The sequence below is a fragment of the Apostichopus japonicus genome, chromosome 5 (genome assembly GCF_037975245.1).
Source record: "Apostichopus japonicus isolate 1M-3 chromosome 5, ASM3797524v1, whole genome shotgun sequence".
In the NCBI taxonomy this organism is placed as follows: domain Eukaryota; kingdom Metazoa; phylum Echinodermata; class Holothuroidea; order Aspidochirotida; family Stichopodidae; genus Apostichopus; species Apostichopus japonicus.
Genome location: NC_092565.1, coordinates 13,161,151 through 13,180,185, shown reverse-complemented (window position 1 = coordinate 13,180,185; position 19,035 = coordinate 13,161,151). Strand labels below are relative to the sequence as shown.

At 37.3% G+C, this 19,035-nt stretch overlaps 2 protein-coding genes across 9 annotated transcripts in view; both read right to left on the bottom strand.

Annotated features, from left to right (window-relative positions):
• Nucleotides 1–8,664: 8,664 nt before the first annotated feature.
• LOC139967716 (signal recognition particle subunit SRP68-like) lies at nucleotides 8,665–17,575 on the bottom strand. 8 transcript variants are annotated; one of them, XR_011793100.1, is made up of 7 exons: nucleotides 17,470–17,556; nucleotides 16,844–17,220; nucleotides 15,699–15,849; nucleotides 14,679–14,893; nucleotides 11,138–11,229; nucleotides 10,846–10,924; nucleotides 8,665–9,646 (listed from the first exon to the last, which is right to left on the bottom strand). XR_011793100.1 is itself a non-coding variant. In XM_071971748.1 (5 exons), the coding sequence occupies exons 3-5, from the start codon at nucleotides 15,789–15,791 to the stop codon at nucleotides 9,348–9,350; spliced, it is 471 nt and encodes a 156-aa protein (XP_071827849.1). In that variant the 5' UTR covers nucleotides 15,792–15,849; nucleotides 16,844–17,220; nucleotides 17,470–17,575; the 3' UTR covers nucleotides 8,672–9,347. The 8 variants fall into 8 exon arrangements, 4 of the variants coding, with proteins under 4 accessions (XP_071827849.1, XP_071827851.1, XP_071827850.1 ...); XR_011793097.1 differs by lacking the exon at nucleotides 11,138–11,229 and having other exon boundaries at nucleotides 8,667–9,646; nucleotides 15,649–15,849; XR_011793096.1 differs by lacking the exon at nucleotides 11,138–11,229 and having other exon boundaries at nucleotides 8,668–9,646.
• LOC139967719 (uncharacterized) overlaps nucleotides 17,560–19,035 on the bottom strand; it is a 36,853-nt gene continuing 35,377 nt past the window's right edge. Inside the window, exon 21 of the mRNA XM_071971752.1 lies at nucleotides 17,560–18,881. The gene's annotated coding sequence lies outside the window, so the exon portion shown is untranslated. The remainder of the gene's footprint in view (nucleotides 18,882–19,035) is intronic.

The window sequence follows — 19,035 nt, the reverse complement described above, 5'->3', positions numbered from 1 at the left end:
AGTGTATGACAGATTGATTAAGTTCATTGATAAGCACAACATTTTAAATGAACATCAGTATGGTTTTCGGAAAAACTATTCAACTTATCTTGCAGCTATCGACTTAATTGATAGTATATCATGTGGCTTAGATAAAAAGATGTCTACTGTTGGTATTTTTATTGATTTATCAAAGGCTTTCGATACCATTGATCATTCTATTTTATTAAAGAAGCTTCTTGCTTATGGAGTACGTGGAATTTCCTATAACTGGTTTCAAAGTTATCTAAGTAATCGTATAAACTATGTATATTATAACGGAGTTACATCTGCAAGGTCCATTTGTAATGTTGGTGTTCCACAGGGTTCTATTCTAGGCCCACTTCTTTTTCTTATGTACATTAATAATATTTCTCATTCTTCTACTAAGGGAAACTTTGTTTTATTTGCTGATGACACTACAATCTTATTTCAGAAGGATAATATAACTGATGCAATTCTAGAAGCAGAAAAAGAGTTTACTCATATTATTAACTGGCTTAATGCAAATAAGTTGTCTCTGAATTTATTAAAAACTAATATTCTTATATTCGACAATAAATTACATGATACTACTAATATTCCCATCAATATTGATGGCACTATTGTATTAACCACAGCAACTACTAAGTTTCTCGGTACTATTATCGATTGTAACCTTCACTGGAAAAATCATATTTCATATATCTGTAGTAAAATTGCCAGTGCAAATGGAATTATTTATAGATTAAAACATGTTCTTCCGAAAGATACATTATTGACTTTATATAATACTCTAATACTTCCACACCTGAATTATAATTTACTTGCTTGGGGAGGTGCAAATAAATCACTGTTGCATAATTTATATAAACTGCAAAAACGTGCAGTTCGTAACATTTGTATTGCGCCGTATACTGCTCACTCGGGTCCTCTTTTTAAGAGTCTGAACGTCTTAACTATTTTTGATTTATTTGATTATCAGCTAGGTATTTTTATGTTTAAGTTTAATAATGGAAATCTTCCTCCTATTTACAACTCATATTTTCATTATAGATATAATATGCATCATTACAACACTAGATCTATGTATTCTCTAAACATTCCATATTCACGAACTAGACTTAGACAGTCCCAGATTCGCTCAAGTGGTGTTACTCTCTGGAATTCATTCTCATCTAATCTCACTGAATTGAATATTACTTTATATACTTTTAAAAATAGGTTGAGGAAAAAATTGATGTCGACTTCATATTACATATAATTACATGCATATTTAAACCATTCTTTAATGTTGCTGTTTTTCTTTTGTAATTAGCACATTGCTAATTATTTTTCTTTATTTCTTTTCCTTTCTTTTTGTAAGGGGTCAGACTCGAAAAGCTTTGCTTATTCTGACTCCTCTACCCATCATATGTATATATATATATATATACTGATTTTTGCATATCATTTATTATATGTAAGTATATTAATTTACTATTACTCATGTTATAAAATATGAATTAATGATTATGATGATGATGGTACAAATAAACTTGAACTTGAACTTGAACTTGATTTCCACTTAAGTGGAATTGTATTCCACTTAAGTGAAATAGAAAGGACATTCCACTTAAGTGGAATTGTATCCACTTAAGTAGAATACAATTCCACTTAAGTGAAATACAATCCCCTTAAGTGAAATAGATTTAGCTTAAGTAAGATGCAGTGACAAGTTGATGAATTCAGCTTAAGTAAAATACAATTAAGCTTAAGTGGAATGGTATTCCACTTAAGTGAAATAGATTTCCACGTAAGTTAAATAGTATTCTGCTTAAGTGATATTGAATTCCACTAAAGTGAAATGTATTCGACTTAAGTCGAATTGCGAGGTAAATGTTAAAACGGCTTGCCATACGACTGACCTAAATGGAGTGTAACCACTTCCGATTTTGCAATTTCCCAAGATCAGGCCCGAAAAATCCCAAGAAATACCAAGAACACTGTGCTGTATGGATTTCTAGCAATATCTAGGGATGAATATCCCAAGATCTTACCTAAACTGAAGGCAGATAGAGAATCTAAACCTTCAGTGTACTGAACTCGAAACTGTGCGTCTTTCGAAATAAAAAGAATGTAGGGAATTGCACAATAAACAAATCAATGTTATTTATTTCAGTCTCATTTCAATTATTAGAATTTGTTAAGCAAACAGCAGATATCACAACATATAAGTGAGCATAAAAATGGCGTTCCAGGATGAACAGCCTTCAAACCATGGGCGCAGATCCTGTTGCGGACAGCGGGACGCGTCCCCATCAACTTTTTCAGTAGTGGGGACATGATATACCGTGTCCCCACCAATTTGTCTTGACCAATAGCTGCATTTCAAGTTCCCCTGTATTGAACTTTGGCGCAGTTAGATCCAGCCCAGCCCCCGGTTCCTACGCCCTTGCTAACCACTGCGTCACAGCAACTGTTGAGAAATAATGCTAATTTTTTCTTCAAAATGGAACGGAGGGTGATGTTGAAAATGCTGTACTTGTAAACAGGATAACTCAACACGTACAACCTTTATTGAACTTCATATTTCAAATGGTCTTAAAATTGGCATTTTCAGTGATTAATACTACATGACTCTAGGTTTGGCAGTAAGTTGTGAAAATGTTTCATAGTGAAAATAAAATAATGTCATGTAACTCATTAATTATTAAAGGGGTGGCAGAGCTGCTCTTCTTGCTCAAATTGATCAGAGAATATGTCCATGTGCTTATACAAAGAGCATCTGTATGTCTTTATTTCACATAGAAAGACTGTTCTCTCTGGGTATTGAAACATTTGGAATATAAATTCTACATTTCTGAGTCCTTAAAAGATCTTAATTCTCTTGATTGCCTTGATGCTAAAGTAATGGTCAAGGCAACGTTTCCTGAATCTGCATAGCTCATGTCGCGGAGCAGTTGAAAACTATTAATATACAACAACCAGTTAAAACAACAGTATCAGGCAGTATTTTATCACCCTCCGTTCCATTTTTGAAGAAAAAAATACGATTAAAACATTGAACACTTCTATCGCTTAGCATACAATTTCCGAGGAAACAACACCGTGAAACTGGAGAATATTTATGAATAAGAAAGGTTTGATTTGACTGCTTTGAAATAACGTATGACTGGCAAGATGCGTCGAGCGCTCTCTATCGGCCTCTTTTTTGGTCAGTTTGCAACTTCAGAGGAACAATAGAAACCCGAAAAAAACTTTTAAAACGAACAAAGGATTCACAAACCTTTGTTCTGCCTAAAAGATCAGCAGAATGAAAATAAAATAAAACTGTTAGCAAACTGCTTATCCACTAGAGAGCAATAGAATGTGTAAAAGTTTCGATCCTAGCAGGATCTTCAAGGGCTAAAAGAAATAGGATCAGCAGAAAGTTTGGTTTATTGTAGATTTGTGTGCGCGGAATTAGCCCGATTGATACGGGGAAAGGTGATTAAATTTGCTGTTGGTGGGTTATGGTGCGGTTATCTATAATTCTTTCGAAAATCTTACCTAAGGCTGGGAGAAGACTAACTGGTGGATAGTTTTGAATTTTGGTGCGGTCTTTACTTAGTTTCGGTATTAAAATCTTTTTGGCGGATTTCCATGGGGTTGGGAAATAACCCAGTGTAAGGAGTTCGTTAAATAGTGGGAAAATTTGAGAGTTAATGAATATCGGAGGGGAGTTTTTAGGCATTTGGTCATTTATGTTGTCAGGACCAGTGGAGGATGCATGTTTTAGTGGCACTATACCAATTGTTTATATCTATTTTATTGAGCAGAGGGATGTTTTTGTTGAGACATCCTAATGGGTTGGTGTTAAAGCTTGTTGCATTACTGATAATTGTACGGTCTATTTCGTGTTTACAGCTGATATCGTATGGGGGGCCATCGTAGATATTGAATATACTTTTAAAGTACGATTCAATTAGCTTTATTTGGTCTTGAGTTTTTGTGATGAGGTTACCTACGTTATCTCTAAGGCCTTGGTCTGTTTTACCTGTTTGGTGTTGTAATGGGGTTAATGATTTTTTTTTTAAATTTTCCAAAAGTGTTTCGGGTTTTTATCATTAATGATTAAATCGCAGTTGTTTTGGACGCGGTTTTGTTCATCCGCCAATATTTGTCTGTTTATTGCTATTTAAGTTGGTTAATTTGGGTTTTTAGAGTTGGGTTTCGGGAGATGATATAAGTTCTACGTATGCGACGTCTGAGTTTCATAAGTGTAAGAATATTCTTATTTAGTTTTCGTTTTCTGTTTTGTTTTTAAGGGACAGTGTCTTTTGAAAGTATAGAAGATATGATGGGCAACGCTGTCACAGTAACTGTCGATGTAATTTAGCTCGTTGTTTTGGTTGTTGTATTTTGGGAGTCTGTTTTATTGTAATTATACGTCAATTCGTTATTTGGTATGCGGTTGAGGTTTATGTCTAGCTCGAAAACGAGTGGAAAATGGTCACTGATTTTTTTTTTATTATATCGGTGGATATGGGCTCATTTGGGGGACTATAATCATACCACGAAAGTGTCCATCCATTAGCTATAGGTTGCAATGAGGGTGTGTTATTCTTGCGTCAAATGGCGTACCATGGAAGGGGGAGGGGGGTTGAGTGGTCTATCTGGCAGTGGCGGAGCGTCCATACAGTCAGGGGGGCGGATGCCCCCCTGACGGACTCAAATGGACTGCTGGCGCCCTTTTCAGCTTTTTACCACTTTTTATTTATATGCGATTATTGACGTTTTTAATGCGCTCTCATCTACCTATTGACATTTGTCATATTTTTTTTGGCGATGACACCTATTTATTCTTCATTTATCTGCATATAAGCAAGGCCCGGAAAGGGTCATTTCCGGCGATCTAGGGAGCATCTTTATTCAAAAATTTCTCTACGCTCCGCGCCAACTCGTGGTGGCGCTCCGCTTAGATAGTGTCGAAAGCGCCCCTGCAGACCATCCTCGCCCCCTCGACCAATACCCCTAGCTCCGACACTGCAAAAGACCCGATAGAAATACGTATTCTTTATAAGTGCACAATTTTGAAAAACCCCTCTTTTCAGCCCCCTCTCTTGTCCTCTCTGAAACACCCATCGACATTAAAAGTAGACGTGGAGTAGAAGACATCCTTGTCTTTGTTATACACCAATTTCGTGTAATTATCTGACCAGGAAAGTCTTGCTGTTTATAGGCCTATGATTTCTACAGTTTTTCATAAATCATATATCAGGGTTTTTTTGCCCCCCCCCCCCCTGCACGCCCCTACACAACACCCAATTCCAAAATAAACTTCAGATTCGTAATCAGCGTGTCGCGAACTACCAGAAAAGATACACATTTATCGCATTTTTGTCGCAAAGGCGATAAATGTGCATCTTTTCTGGTAGTTCGCGACACGCTGATTACGAATCTGAAGTTTATTTTGGAATTAGGTGCTGTGTTGGGGGCAAAAAACCTGATTTGCAGTTTTGCCAAAACTGACCAAAATCGATCCAAAATCGATTTCGCCCAAATGACGTAAAAGGGGGTAACCGATGCTCAGGAGCCCAAATTTGCAGCTCCCAGGTCCATATCTGCTTCCGTGCGGGAGATACGTGGTCCCAAAGGAATCTGCATAGCCCTCCAAAAGATTTTATTGATAAGATCCGAAGTACTATTTTTGATTTATTTCGAACGGGAAAACTGATAAAGTAAGGAAAATTACTATGTATAACCCCATTGAAAAGGGGGGGGGGGGGTTAAAAAAAATATATGTTCACAGCTTTGTTGGTGCTCTCAAAACCTCTTGGGTCAAGCGTTATTGTAATAATGCCAACACGGGGTATTGGAAGCTCTTTTATTTCATTCCTCTCTGTCGCCGTCCGGTAAAGAGTTGCTTTTTAATTATAATTTTCATGACCAGGATATTTCCTGTATTTAAAAATACCTTCATTGGACAAATTTGTATGGTTTTCAGTAAGCTTAGCTACCTTTAAGAAACCATCGGAAATTGGGTGTGCAAATCCCTAATAATTTTATTAGAATTGATACTACCATTGTTTATGACAAAAATATTTTACGACACCGGTTTACTGTTGTTAGGGATATGTTTTTGCTAGATAGGAAGCAATTGTCCAAATAATGCTTTTCTGACCAGTCTTCTACATTGTTTAGCTATTGTATGCTTTATAGAAGACTTCCTTTCACATTGTATATTTGCACGTGAAAAAAAAAACAAAATAAATCAAATCAAATAACTAATAATTATTTCTAAACAGTTACTGTGGTTAGTGTTATGTACTTAGAAAGTATGACAAACTCTGTCTAGAATTCAACTCCCAGAGGATGTATTGTTTTGGTATTTCTTTTCCTCATTTTGCAGTTAAAATATTAGAAAAGCCTATCATTTCTCAATTAACAGTTACTGTGGCGAAGTTGTTATGTTGTATAATTTTGCATATTTATTATTGTTTTGTACAATGAAATTGTCAATAAACTGAAAAAAAATGAGACATACTCCTTGTCTTGAATTCAAACACCAGAGGATGCATTTAATTTTCTATTTATTTGCCTTCTAATGTTGTGAAGATTAAATATTAGAAACGAGTATTAAATCTCAACAGTTCTCGTGGCGCAGTTGGTAGTGCTCTGGACTGGAGAGACAGACAAACTCCATGTCTCCGGTTCGAACCCCAGACAGAGCATTTTATATTTTTGCCCTTTTACTGATTCCATTCTGGACTTTGAAGTTTAAATATTAGAAACGAGCATTAATTCTCAACAGTTCTAGTGGCGCAGTTGGTAGTGCTCTGGACTGGAGAGACAGACAAACTCCATGTCTCCGGTTCGAACCCCAGACAGAGCATTTTATATTTTTGCTCTTTTACTGATTCCATTCTGGACTCTGAAGTTTAAATATTAGAAACGAGCATTAATTCTCAACAGTTCTAGTGGCGCAGTTGGTAGTGCTCTGGACTGGAGAGACAGACAAACTCCATGTCTCCGGTTCGAACCCCAGACAGAGCATTTTATATTTTTGCCCTTTTACTGATTCCATTCTGGACTTTGAAGTTTAAATATTAGAAACGAGCATTAATTCTCAACAGTTCTAGTGGCGCAGTTGGTAGTGCTCTGGACTGGAGAGACAGACAAACTCCATGTCTCCGGTTCGAACCCCAGACAGAGCATCATGTCTGCGGTTCATGTCCAGACAGAGCCTTTTACTTTTCTACCCTCTGGAGGGAGTGGAAGTATAAATATAAGAAACGAATTTTCTCCAGAGGGAACCGAAATGGTGTAATTGGTTATTCCATCGTTCAGTAAGCGATTGGTTTGGATTGCATCGGTTCAAGTCCCAGGTGAGTACTTGCAAAAGGAGTTCTGACAAGTGGATAAGGTGAATCCCGAAGGCGGGCAGCCCCCTCCTCCTGACAGATGGGCAAGGTGAGTACCAAGGTGAGAAGGTGAGAGGGGGTGGAGGCGCGGACAAGGTGAGGTCGCCGCCCCCTCCCCCTGACAAGGTAAAGGCGCGGACAAGTGGAGTTTACCGCCACCCCTCCCCCCGGCAAGGTTCACGCGCGGACAAGTGGAGTTTGCCGCCACCCCTCCCCCCTGACTAGCTAATCGGTAGTTGGGGGAGGAGGAGTAGTGGAGAAAATGTTTTACAAAAACGACTAAGTCCAAACAGCAGGATCTTTAAATATTTGTAAAGCTTTAGAAACCAGAGGCCCACCTAATGGTCTAGTGGTCAAGACTTCTGCTTTTGCATCTCAAGGTTCCTGGCTCAAACTCAACCTCTGCTTTTCCTTTTACAATACTCATGTCAAAGGAAGGAAAAAAAAAGGAAGGAAAAAAAAAGGAAGTAAAAATAAGAAAAAAGAGTGATACTTTGAAATAACTTTTAATGACAAATCAGTTCATGAACAGGATATACCTTCATCCCTCCCACCAGTTAATACCCTTCAACTACCTGTCCAGAAACAGGTTATCCCTCATCAAATTATTATGCAAATACTAATCAATACATGCAATACATATTTCATAAACATTCTTTGTGATACCTGCATCTACTATTGAGATGGTGGGGTGACAACAGACGGTTATTTTCTCTGTTTCTATTATTTATAATATCAGCCTGGAGGGCAGTTATTTAATGATACTAAGCAGTCACATGTACATATGGGATAAGACTATGGCCTTTTTACTTCACACCAGGTGGCTATCCAATTCACACCGGTACATTCTTTTTAGACATTTTTTTTTTAAACATTTGGAAGACCACTTCAACATGAGGGGAAAAGAATTGATTTCTCCTAGATAAAAATAATAACCCCATCTTACTTTAGCCAGACAAGGCTTGAATCCATAGGTTTGCTTGACAACAAGTTCCCAACAAAAAGGAGTTGGCCTTCCATGGCTGATTGATTATTGAGTTTACAATACCATGGCACCCCTGCTACCATCAATAAAATTTTCTTTAACTTTCATTTATTAACTAAACCTGATTTTGAATTAATTTTAGATAACTTAATTTTTACATTTTTTGCCCTCCAGTTTGAAAAAGGAAACGATACTACCATAGCACAAACAACATATATGTGGAAAGGTTGCTCCCTTTCATAGCTGTCTCAATCACACACACACCCCCTCCCCCCCCCCCGCTTCGACTACCACACCTCAAATTATATACACGAAGAGTGCATTATTGAAAGTTTCTTTAAATATAGCCTTTTCATGCAGTAAACCTGTGCTGCTGCAAACTGAAAATTTAATTCAAAGATCCTCCCTCTTCACTTTCATTTCTCCTTCTCTATCCTTCGCCTCACCACCCACCCCCCCCCCCCCCCACCTCTGGTCCTGACATCTATCATCCATAACTCCTGCCAATATCAAATTCAGTTACCTTAGCATCCCCCCATAAAGTGTCAGTCAGTCAAGCACCACAATGTTTGTAGACCAAGAAATCAACACCTGAAACCCATTTTTAAAATTTTAAAGTCCCATCAAATAAAGATGCTGTTTTTTTCTTCTTTTTCTCTAAACAAGATAAACACACAAACACCAAATCCAAAATATATAAAATTCCAATTCCCATTTTGAATATTCTTCAAATTTTGTTTGCCAAGCCACGTTAAAAACGTGAGTGTTATTCTTTTTGGCCTTCCCCCATCTTTGTGTTTGAATTGCAACAAGGTGTAGTTTTCTATACTAAAGAAAACAAATGAAATCAAAACTTAAATAAAAGATGATTACAGCACATGCAGGAGAAGAGTGAGAGAGCCCTCCCAAATACTACCGGCTTATGTATACAAAGGCCTTTTTTCCGAAATCCTTTTTCCGACATCGTGGCAAATCGAGAGTTACTTTTCACCCCCGCTCCACCATCCACGCAGGGACCCACCCAGACCCCCCTGCGGGGATGATTTATTCTGTTCCAGTTTCTCGTCCAAGGAGGGTAACTCTATATGGTTCAGAGCTATGTCAAAGAAGAGCGGTTTGCACGGTGACGGCTTAAAGTCCAGTGGAAATGTGGTGAAGTTGGGCTTGGCGGCCAGGTCCGGCTGGTTGGCGTTGTATCGGTCAAGCCATTCCGACAGCGGTCGATTGTCCTTCAGACCGAGTTGCGCCATTCCTTTGCGGATGGAAGGTTCATTGGAATCTGAAAAATGAACGCAGAGAGGTTCTTGGTAAGCTATGGTTTTTTTTTTAAAGTATTCTTGGGTGGAGGGTATTTTCTATGGGTGAGGATAATCCGGAGGGAGGGGGAAGTCAATTCAATTAACTGTGAGAAACGTCATTGAATTAGGAACCACCTAAGGCCTATTCTCATCTTTGTAGTAAGTTTGTCACCTTGAGCTACGTGACAGTTCATAAGTAGGGGGGGTATATTCGAGTGGAATTTGGGATTCGAATCCCTGAATAGAGAAAGTTTACAAAAACTTGTTAATTTGCAGTCATTTTTTGTTATTGCTGTCACAAACAGAAATGGATACCCACTTTCTATTATTTGTAGATGACAGAGACTGGTTCAATTGCAGTCTACAAGGCCAGATAAACTCTTTATATTTTGGCTTTCAATTTCTTTATTCTGACAAATTTCGATAGTACAAAAAACGGCAGTTTTGATCGGGCTTTTGATACTTCCTTGTGATCCCTGGACATCATACATTCAGCTACAAGCAAAAATAACTGTTGTCTGTCCTGTCCACTACAATAATCCTATTGTAATATTTTCAGACCCTAAGGGCTAATAGGTCTCTTCCCCCCCCCCTCCCCCCCAAAAAAGGGTGTGAAAAGGGGCGGCGCTGCTTCCAACCGAATGAATCTTTTCACTCATTGTTTAACCAAAGAGAAAAATTTGGGAAAGAAAACAACAGATTATTAATATAAAGGCCATATTTCTCTGAATCATTGTCTATGCTCTGATGGAATACATTTGTTCCAGTAGCAGGGTTCAATTCCCAGGTTCCAAATGGACACGGCAGTTTAATCTGCATTTTCCTGACGATCAGACCCAAAAGAGAACATCGATATGTCTCTCCACCGTTATCCCAAAGAAGAAACCTTTCAGAAACTCAAGGGTACTAAAGGGATTTCTTCCTTTTAAATTAACCAGGGTCCTACACAAAATTAACAGGGTAGTAACATGATGGTCTCTGCCTGATTCCCCCTCCCCCATGCAATTTCTTTTCTTAATTTTTTGGTATTCATCCTTTCATATATAGTCCATCTTGCATTTTGCCTTTTGAAAAACAAGAATCCTTAATCTTCATCCAAAGCAGCAAAAAGTTTCTTTCCAAACACAGTAAATTTAATATTATTATTATGATTATTATTATATTATTATTAAGTACATACCTAGAATGGAGGCCACCTGAACAGAGTACTTCAAGCCATTGATATCTTGTGCAAGAGTGTCCAATTCCTCTACCTCCACCTATTGATTAAATGAAACCAAAATCTAATCATGATGTCTTCCACATTAAGTTTTTAGGGAGTGTCACTACCCGACAAGCCCCATAGGGTTTTTTAGTACACTTCCTTTCACAAGTTTTGTTTATTATCTCCTTCTATGTCATATGTCATACTTATGTTAAAATAGAACAAAAATCAATAAATGAAATGAAATAAAATAAATGAAATTAGTTACCTTTTTTTTTAATTCGAGCAAAAGTTTTGTTTTTGTTGTTGTTGATATCAAATCAAAAGGAGTTTAACCCCTGGTCGACCTGGCGAGAGGTCCTACGGGGGATAATAAGTTTGTTTTTATAGAATAGACATTTTTTTTTTTTTCTTGGAAAGGTTGTCTATGTTCAGTCAGGGAATTGCTGGTAAATGAAGTCTTATATATTTACATTGGACAGGATAGCCATAATCAAACCCGAGGTCAGAGTCGAAGAGTCAGTTAGGGAGGGATTTCTAAAGGAGAGGAAATTTTTTAAGTACTGAGAATTGTGGAGACGGAGTGGTTTCTATTGTTTGGGTAGGGAGTGGTTGTGGTTTCTATTGTTTGATAACAATATAATCTGTATATATAAGTATACTTGGGCCTAGAACCATTTAGGAAAGGATTTTTTTAATGGAATGAGACTTTAAGTAGTAACAATTGTGAATACATAAAGGGTTTGGTTTTGGGGTAGTGAGTTGTTGCAAGTCTGGTGTAATTGGAGGGGAGATTAAAGTTAAGTAGTTAAATTCTTATGCCGTTGTGCCAAGTTTTGTCGAACTCCTTTTTGGCATCAAGGAAGAGGGCAGTGGTATCATGTTTTTTTATGAAGCCGATGCAAATTTCTTTGGAAAGGTGGAAAGTTTGGTTTATTGTAGATTTGTGTGCCCGGAATTAGCCTGATTGATACGGGCAAAGTGATTAATTTGCTCAAGGTGGTTTCTGGTGCGGATATCTATAATTCTTTCGAAAATCTTACCTAAGGCTGGTAGGAGACTAATTGGTTGATAGTTTTGAATTTTGGTGTGTCTTTACTTAGTTTCGGTATTAAAATCATTTTGGCAGATGTCCACAGGGTTGGGAAATGACCCAGTCTAAGGAGTTCGTTAAATAATGGGAAAATATGAGAGTTAATGAATATCGGAGGCCGACGGAGGGGAATCTTTTAGCATTAGGTCATTTATGTTGTCAAGACCAGGGGAGGAGGCATTTTTGCATATTCAGTGGCACTATACCAATCATTTATATCTATTTCTTTGAGTAGAGGGATGTTTTTGTTGAGACATCCTTAGAAGTTGGGGATAAAGCTGGTTGCATTACAGATAATTGTACGGTCTATTTTGTGTTGGAATCTGTTATCGTATGGAGGGCCATCTAAGATATTGAATATAGTTTTCAAGTATGATTCACTAAGCTTTATTTGGTCTTAAGTTTTTGTGATGAGGTTACCTACTTTATCTCTAAGGCATTCTTTTGTATTACCTGTGTTTGGGTTGTAATGGGTTTTCGATATTTCTTTAATTTTTCCAAAAGTGTTTTGGGTTTTTGTCATTAATGATTGAATCGCATTTGTTTTGGACTCGGTTTTGGTCGACCGCCGATATTTGTCTATTTATTTGTTTTTTAAGTTGGTTAATTTAGGATTTTAGAGTTGGATCTGGGGAGATCATATAGGTTCTATGTAGTCGACGTCTGATTTATTTAGTGTAAGAATATTCCTATTTAGTTTTGGATTTCTGTTTTGTTTTTAAGGGGCAGTGTTTTTTGAAGGTATTAAAGATATGTTGGGCAATGCTGTCACAATATATGCCGATGTAATTTAGCTTGTTGTTGTGGTAATTGGTAATAGTGTTGTTTGTTATGATCCCTTGATGTCCAGTTTTATTGTAATTATACGTTAATTCGTTATTTTGGATGCGACTGAGGTTTATGTCTAGCTCAAAAAGGAGTGGAAAATGGTCACTGATTAGGTCATCTTCTAGGATTTGAATCGAATTAGTTTTAGTTGCAAGGTGGTTTGAGGTTATGGCGTAGTCAAGTAGTTCAGTATTATTGTTTATTGGGTTTATCCTAGTTTTGGTATTTTGGTTAATTATTGTTAAGTTGTGTTTATCACATATTTCTAAGAGAGATATGCCTTTTTCAGATATTTTGGTGCTACCAAAAATGATGTGGTGGGCATTTAAATCTCCTAGTAGTATTGTATTTTTATTAGAACTGTTTTTGATTGTGGATATGGGCTCATTTGGGGACTATAATAGCTAATAATGTGGAGAGGTTTATTGTCTCTTTCGAGTACAATTTCAATTGTTTGGGTTTGTTTGGGAGGAGGGTGGCTTTGAGGTTGTTTTTTTCAGCAATAAGTACTCAAACCATATATCGAGAGATATCGTGTCTGAAAGTTTGGTAACCAGGGGTGCTAAGGTGGGAATTTGTATTTAGTTTAGTTTAACGAAATGATATCTGGGGAGTGGTTGGCGAATATACTAAGTAGGAGGCTTAATTTTGGAAGGATACTGTTGATGTTTAGGTGGAGGAACTTGACCGAAGGAGGGAGTGTGCTTGTCATGTATGTGATTGAGGAGGGCTAAATATTGAAGGATGGTGGAGACGTTCCATAATTACAGTTACAATTACAGTTACAGTTTAGGTGTTTTATTGCTAACACGGTGGCGTAACTGGCGAGGTCGTCAGATTTAATATTAATGTTGGCTTTTTGGAAGGTGTATTGTACTAATTCAATTACAAAGGTTGCGATATTAAGTTTTTTTTCAGTGACGATTTTATTTGTTATTTCAATTTTAGGTTCTTTGTTCTTGTTGTTTGTTATTAGCTTCAGTTTTAGCTTCTTTAAATTTTGGGCATCCTTTGTAAAGGGCGACATGAGTCCCTGAGCAATTGGCACATTTTGGGTTTTCTTTTGGTTTGGGACAGTCTTTAACTCTGTGGTTTTTGCCACATCTGAGACATCTGGTTTGATTTTTGCAAGTATGGGGGGTGTGTCCAAAGAGTTGACATTTGAAACATTGAGTGATTTGGGGGGGTTCGTGGTATTCTTCTGTTTTGTGTTTAGAGTATCCTAAGTAGAAACCTTGTTTGATTAGGGATTGTTGAGGCTCTTGTTCTTCAAACGTCATTTTTACTTTCCAAGCTGTATTGTTTGTGGCATGACTAATGAGTCTTTCAGTTTGTATTGGGGTGTATTCTTGGTCTTTGAGTTCTTGTTCAATATCTTTGATTTGAATTTCAGGGTTTATGCCACAGGCTACTACGGAGAAGTTTCTTTGTCATACTTTTTGGGGGATTCTTGGTTTGGGGTTGCCCAGTTTAGTCTTTTGAGTCCATGGTTTCAGGAGGATATTTGCAGATTTAGGGTCATGGGGGTGATTAGGATGTCGTTACTACAAAGACGGTTTATATTTGAGATCATGGCATTTGGTTTTTCTTCATTGATTAGTTTAGCAAGTGTTTATTGGGTTTTTTGATAGTTCTGGTAAGATTCATGATACAATGATTGTTTGAGCAGACTTTTTGGTGGTTGGTTTGGAGTTAGGAGATGGGTTTTTTCTGCTATTTTTGTACAGGGATCCAGTCATTAATGTCTATGTCAAAATCAGAGAGGTTTAGGTTTTCGACTAGGGGGGCGGTTATAGGTGGGTAAGGGGTTGTCATATTGGAAAACAGCCCCTCCCTACTGGTTTTAAATGGCTTCTATACAATGAAATTGATCATGAACTTCACTTACTAGAAAGAATTAGTCTCCAGCCTAAGACGGCGGACGGAAAGAATAGGAACTCCTTTTGAAGAGACACACTATGAATCGAAAGTGTACTCGGCAGCGTTGTGTTGGTATCCAAGGACGTGTACGTTTTGTAAATGGCGAGTAAGTCATAGAGTGAAGGATGATGGGGTGGCACTATGTCAAAAAGCTAACTGTTGACCAACATAATCCACAGAACCCTAAGGAAAGGAGAGGAATGCAAAAGAAATTAGCCAGTTTTCTTCAAAGTAAGTCTCGTACATTTAGCACAAAACATTAAACACTAATTAGTAACTAATTCCAACAAATTTTAGGCTGTGATTGAAACTTTACTGGTGGAAACATAATTAAATATATATTACATTTTCATGAACCTTTCTTTCCTATGACTAACCTTGACTGTACAGTATATTGCAGCTTTCCAGCTTAGCTGGTGTTTTTCCATCAAATCAGCTCATCTTTGAAGTTTCTGATCTTGACAACAATCAACTGTCTTTTTAATTTACCACAACCCAGACCACACTAATTGGCAACTCTTTCCAACAAACTAAGGCAACAATCATCAATTTAAGACAACCAAATTACTAATTACAAAATGAGTCCAACAAACTAAGGCACCGGGTCTCATTAATTTAGCACAAAACAGACCACACTAGTTAGCAAATCATATCAATAAACTAAGGCAAAACTTATAAATTTAATACAAACACACCACACTAACTACCAACAAATTATCACAGTACTCCTCTTCAATTTAGCACAAAAACAGACCACACTAATTAGCTATTCATTCCACCAAACTAAGGCACAATGTCTCTTTAATTTATCACGAAACAGACCACACCAAATACCGACTGGTTCCAACAGGCTAAGGCACCGTGTCTCATACATTTAGCACTGATCTTGACAAGCAACTGTTGAGAGGACAAGACTGATGTTCATGATACTGGCTTACACTGATGTTTCCCTTGAAACTTAATTTTTCTCCAATTTCTGTTAAATCACCTCCAGATAACACTTCCAGATATCTCTGTAGAGGACAAGCTTGAAGGATCTTCTCGTATTTGGTGGAGTTGAGATCTTTACCAAACAGAACATTTCCTCTCACAGTACCATTTTGGATCCAAGCTTGTTGAGCAACATAGGCCACAGATCTCTGATGAAAGGAGAGGAATACAAAACAAATTAGTCACTTTTCTTCAAAGAAACAGCAAAAGTAAAAAAGTCAAACCCTGTTAACAACCAAACTGTCAGCCGTGAGACAAAACATGTATACTCTTCTAGAGGGGCAATTTTGTGAAAGAAATGGAATTTAATGGTCAGATCAAAGTTATTTGGACACTGGTTTGAACAACTCTCAAGAAAGACCTCACTAAATACCAACTCGTTCCATCAAACTAGGTACAATGTCTTATTAATTTTAGACAACCAAAATACTTATTACAAATTCATTCCAACAAACTAAGGCAACAGGTTTCATTAATTTAGCACAAAACAGACCACACTAATTAGCAACTCATATCAATAAACTAAGGCAGAACTTATCAATTTAATACAAACACACCACACCAATTACCGACTGGTTCCAATAGGCTAAGGCTGAGGTCTTATACATTTAGCACAAAAATGTCTCCTACATTTCTAATTAAAAACTAATACCAATAAACTAAGGCACCATGTCTCAATAATTTAGCACAAAAATTTAATTAGCATCTCATACCAATAAACTAAGAAACCAATTAGCTTCATTTTGATGTTGTCATGGTTGCTTGGAATGAGTGGAATGTGTCACTCTGTACAAACTATATCATGGAACTTGTTCAGCCTTTCTGTAAGAATAGTAGTTTAGCACAAAAAAAACAACATCAAATACCGACTGGTTCCAACAGGCTAAGGCACCATGTCTCATACATTTAGCACAAAAACAAGAACACACCAAATACCGACTGGTTCCAACAGGCTAAGGCACTGTGTCTCGTACAATTAGCACAAAAACAGACAACACCAAATACCGACTGGTTCCAACAGGCTAAGGCACCGTGTCTTGTACATTTAGCACAAAAACTGACCACACCAAATACCAACTGGTTCCAACAGGCTAAGGCACCGTGTCTCATACAATTAGCACAAAAACACACCACACCAATTACCTTTTTCAATAGGCTAAGGCACTGTGCCTCGTTCAGTTAGCACAAAAACAGACCACACCAAATACCGACTGGTTCCAACAGGCTAAGGCACCGTGTCTCGTACATTTAGCACTGATCTTGACAAGCAACTGTTGAGAGGACAAGACTGATGTTCATGATACTGGCTCACACTGATGTTTCCCTTGAATCTTACTTTTTCTCCAATTTCTGTTAAATCACCTCCAGATAACACTTCCAGATCTCTCTGTAGAGGACAGGCTTGAAGGATCTTCTCGTATTTGGTGGAGTTTATGATCTTTCAACCACTTGTTCTAAACCTGATCCAGCTTCATTACAGACATCCAAGACTCACAATTTTCTTCATCTTCTTCTTTCACCTGAGACAGTATTGTAAAAGATAAGATTTCATACATTGGAAAGCAGATAGACATCGCAACTAGACTCATTTTTATACACTCCCTCCCTTCCTCCCCTCCCTCCCCCTGACTCCCTAAACAACCCTGACTGCTGCCTCATTGATATAACTATGTATAAACAAATGTATATGATTGTGGTTTAATGGCAGAAATAAACGAAACAAATACCAGAGCTTAAATATTTCTGTGTTACTATAGTAAACTGCATACCCAAATGGAAGCATTACAGAATCTTCAATGTCCAGCAGGATGTTACAGTCACAGTTCATGGAGTCTCCTTGTGAATCAGTGTGGCCATAAGATCATCTTCCAGTTTGCGTATGCAGATACCTTTTTGATGAATGTTTACAAACATGAATAAACTGTACCTCTTTTTGTTACTAAGTGCCTGTTTATTTTTAATACTTGCAATATGACTCTTTAATGAACCTTACTAGACATTGCTATCAAACCTATGGAGTACTTCGTAAAATGCCAAAACTTCCTTTGATGTATATTGTTCACTATAATGGTTAAGCTGATTGAAAGGAATGAATTCAACACAATTTGAGAACATTTCATCAGCCAAACAATTTGGAGTGCATGTACTAGTTTAAACAAACTTAGCAAGCACATTCATGAGGAACTGGAAAATTGAAAAATGTCTGAAATAAACATCATTCTTGAAACGAGAAACTTGACAAGTGAAATAAGGACCGACACTTAAGCTACAACATGTACACTTAGCAAAGATGAAAACTGGCTTATCAGCCAATACACAAGTACCAACAACATATTAGTATATTCATGGTAAACCCTCATGTGCTTCCATGACTTCTAGCACCTGTGTAATAATATTCTATATCAACAAGGACAGAGATACTATATCTTGTACTTATCTCTCAATACTCTTAATATGTGTTTACCATGAGTTGTGTTCCTCACAACTTTCAATCAATGTTTTCAAATTAAAAGCCAAATTAAAGACAATTACTCAACAATGAGAGGTTGACTTAGCAAAGTTTGAATTTGGTTTAATAATAATCAAAGTTTCAGTGAAACAGTTCTGCAGACCATAAAATCATGCCTTAGGCATCAAAAGAAGGCTATGATCTGATAAAGATATGCCAAGAGTTGGACCAATACTGTTAAGCCTAGCTTCAGGTCAAAATTATGCTAGTTGATCAAATTAATACATGTATATCAATTTAGTTGCCTATGCTTGGTAACATCAGCTTTCATGGAGAGTTTTCTCCATACTTGAACCATCACTAACATCAATTAGACCACAGAGCTAGGCCTAATTGCTTGAGAATTTCATTTTACAAAGTACCGTTGCTTGTATAAGAAGCCTAGGATAGGCTAGTTCGTCCTTATCTCTATCTAGCCTTCGCTTTGGTAGGCTAGCCTAGGTTTCCCATTTTCATTTGGTGGTAGGTCTAGCCTGGGGCCATTTGTTCCCTCCCCTAACAACGTTATTTTCCTCCCACTTAAAAGTTGAGTAACTTACCTCCCCTACATCATAGGGGAGTCAAGTACGTTTTCACTGGAAACTAACATTTCCTGGGGAGTTAACTAAGGTGTTTCATGGGAGGCATATTGGCTAGGCTATGTGGAAAGAATAGATGTTGTAAGTGGAATAACTGTAAGAAAAGATTTAAAGGGAGAAAGGTAAAGTTAAGGGTGAAAAATAACATGGTTAAGGAAACTAACATACTATTTTCAAGGGAGGAGACTGTTGTTCTGTATAGGCTCTGACTGCATATTCTTGTAGAGTAAGGTAAAGAAAGTTGTGAT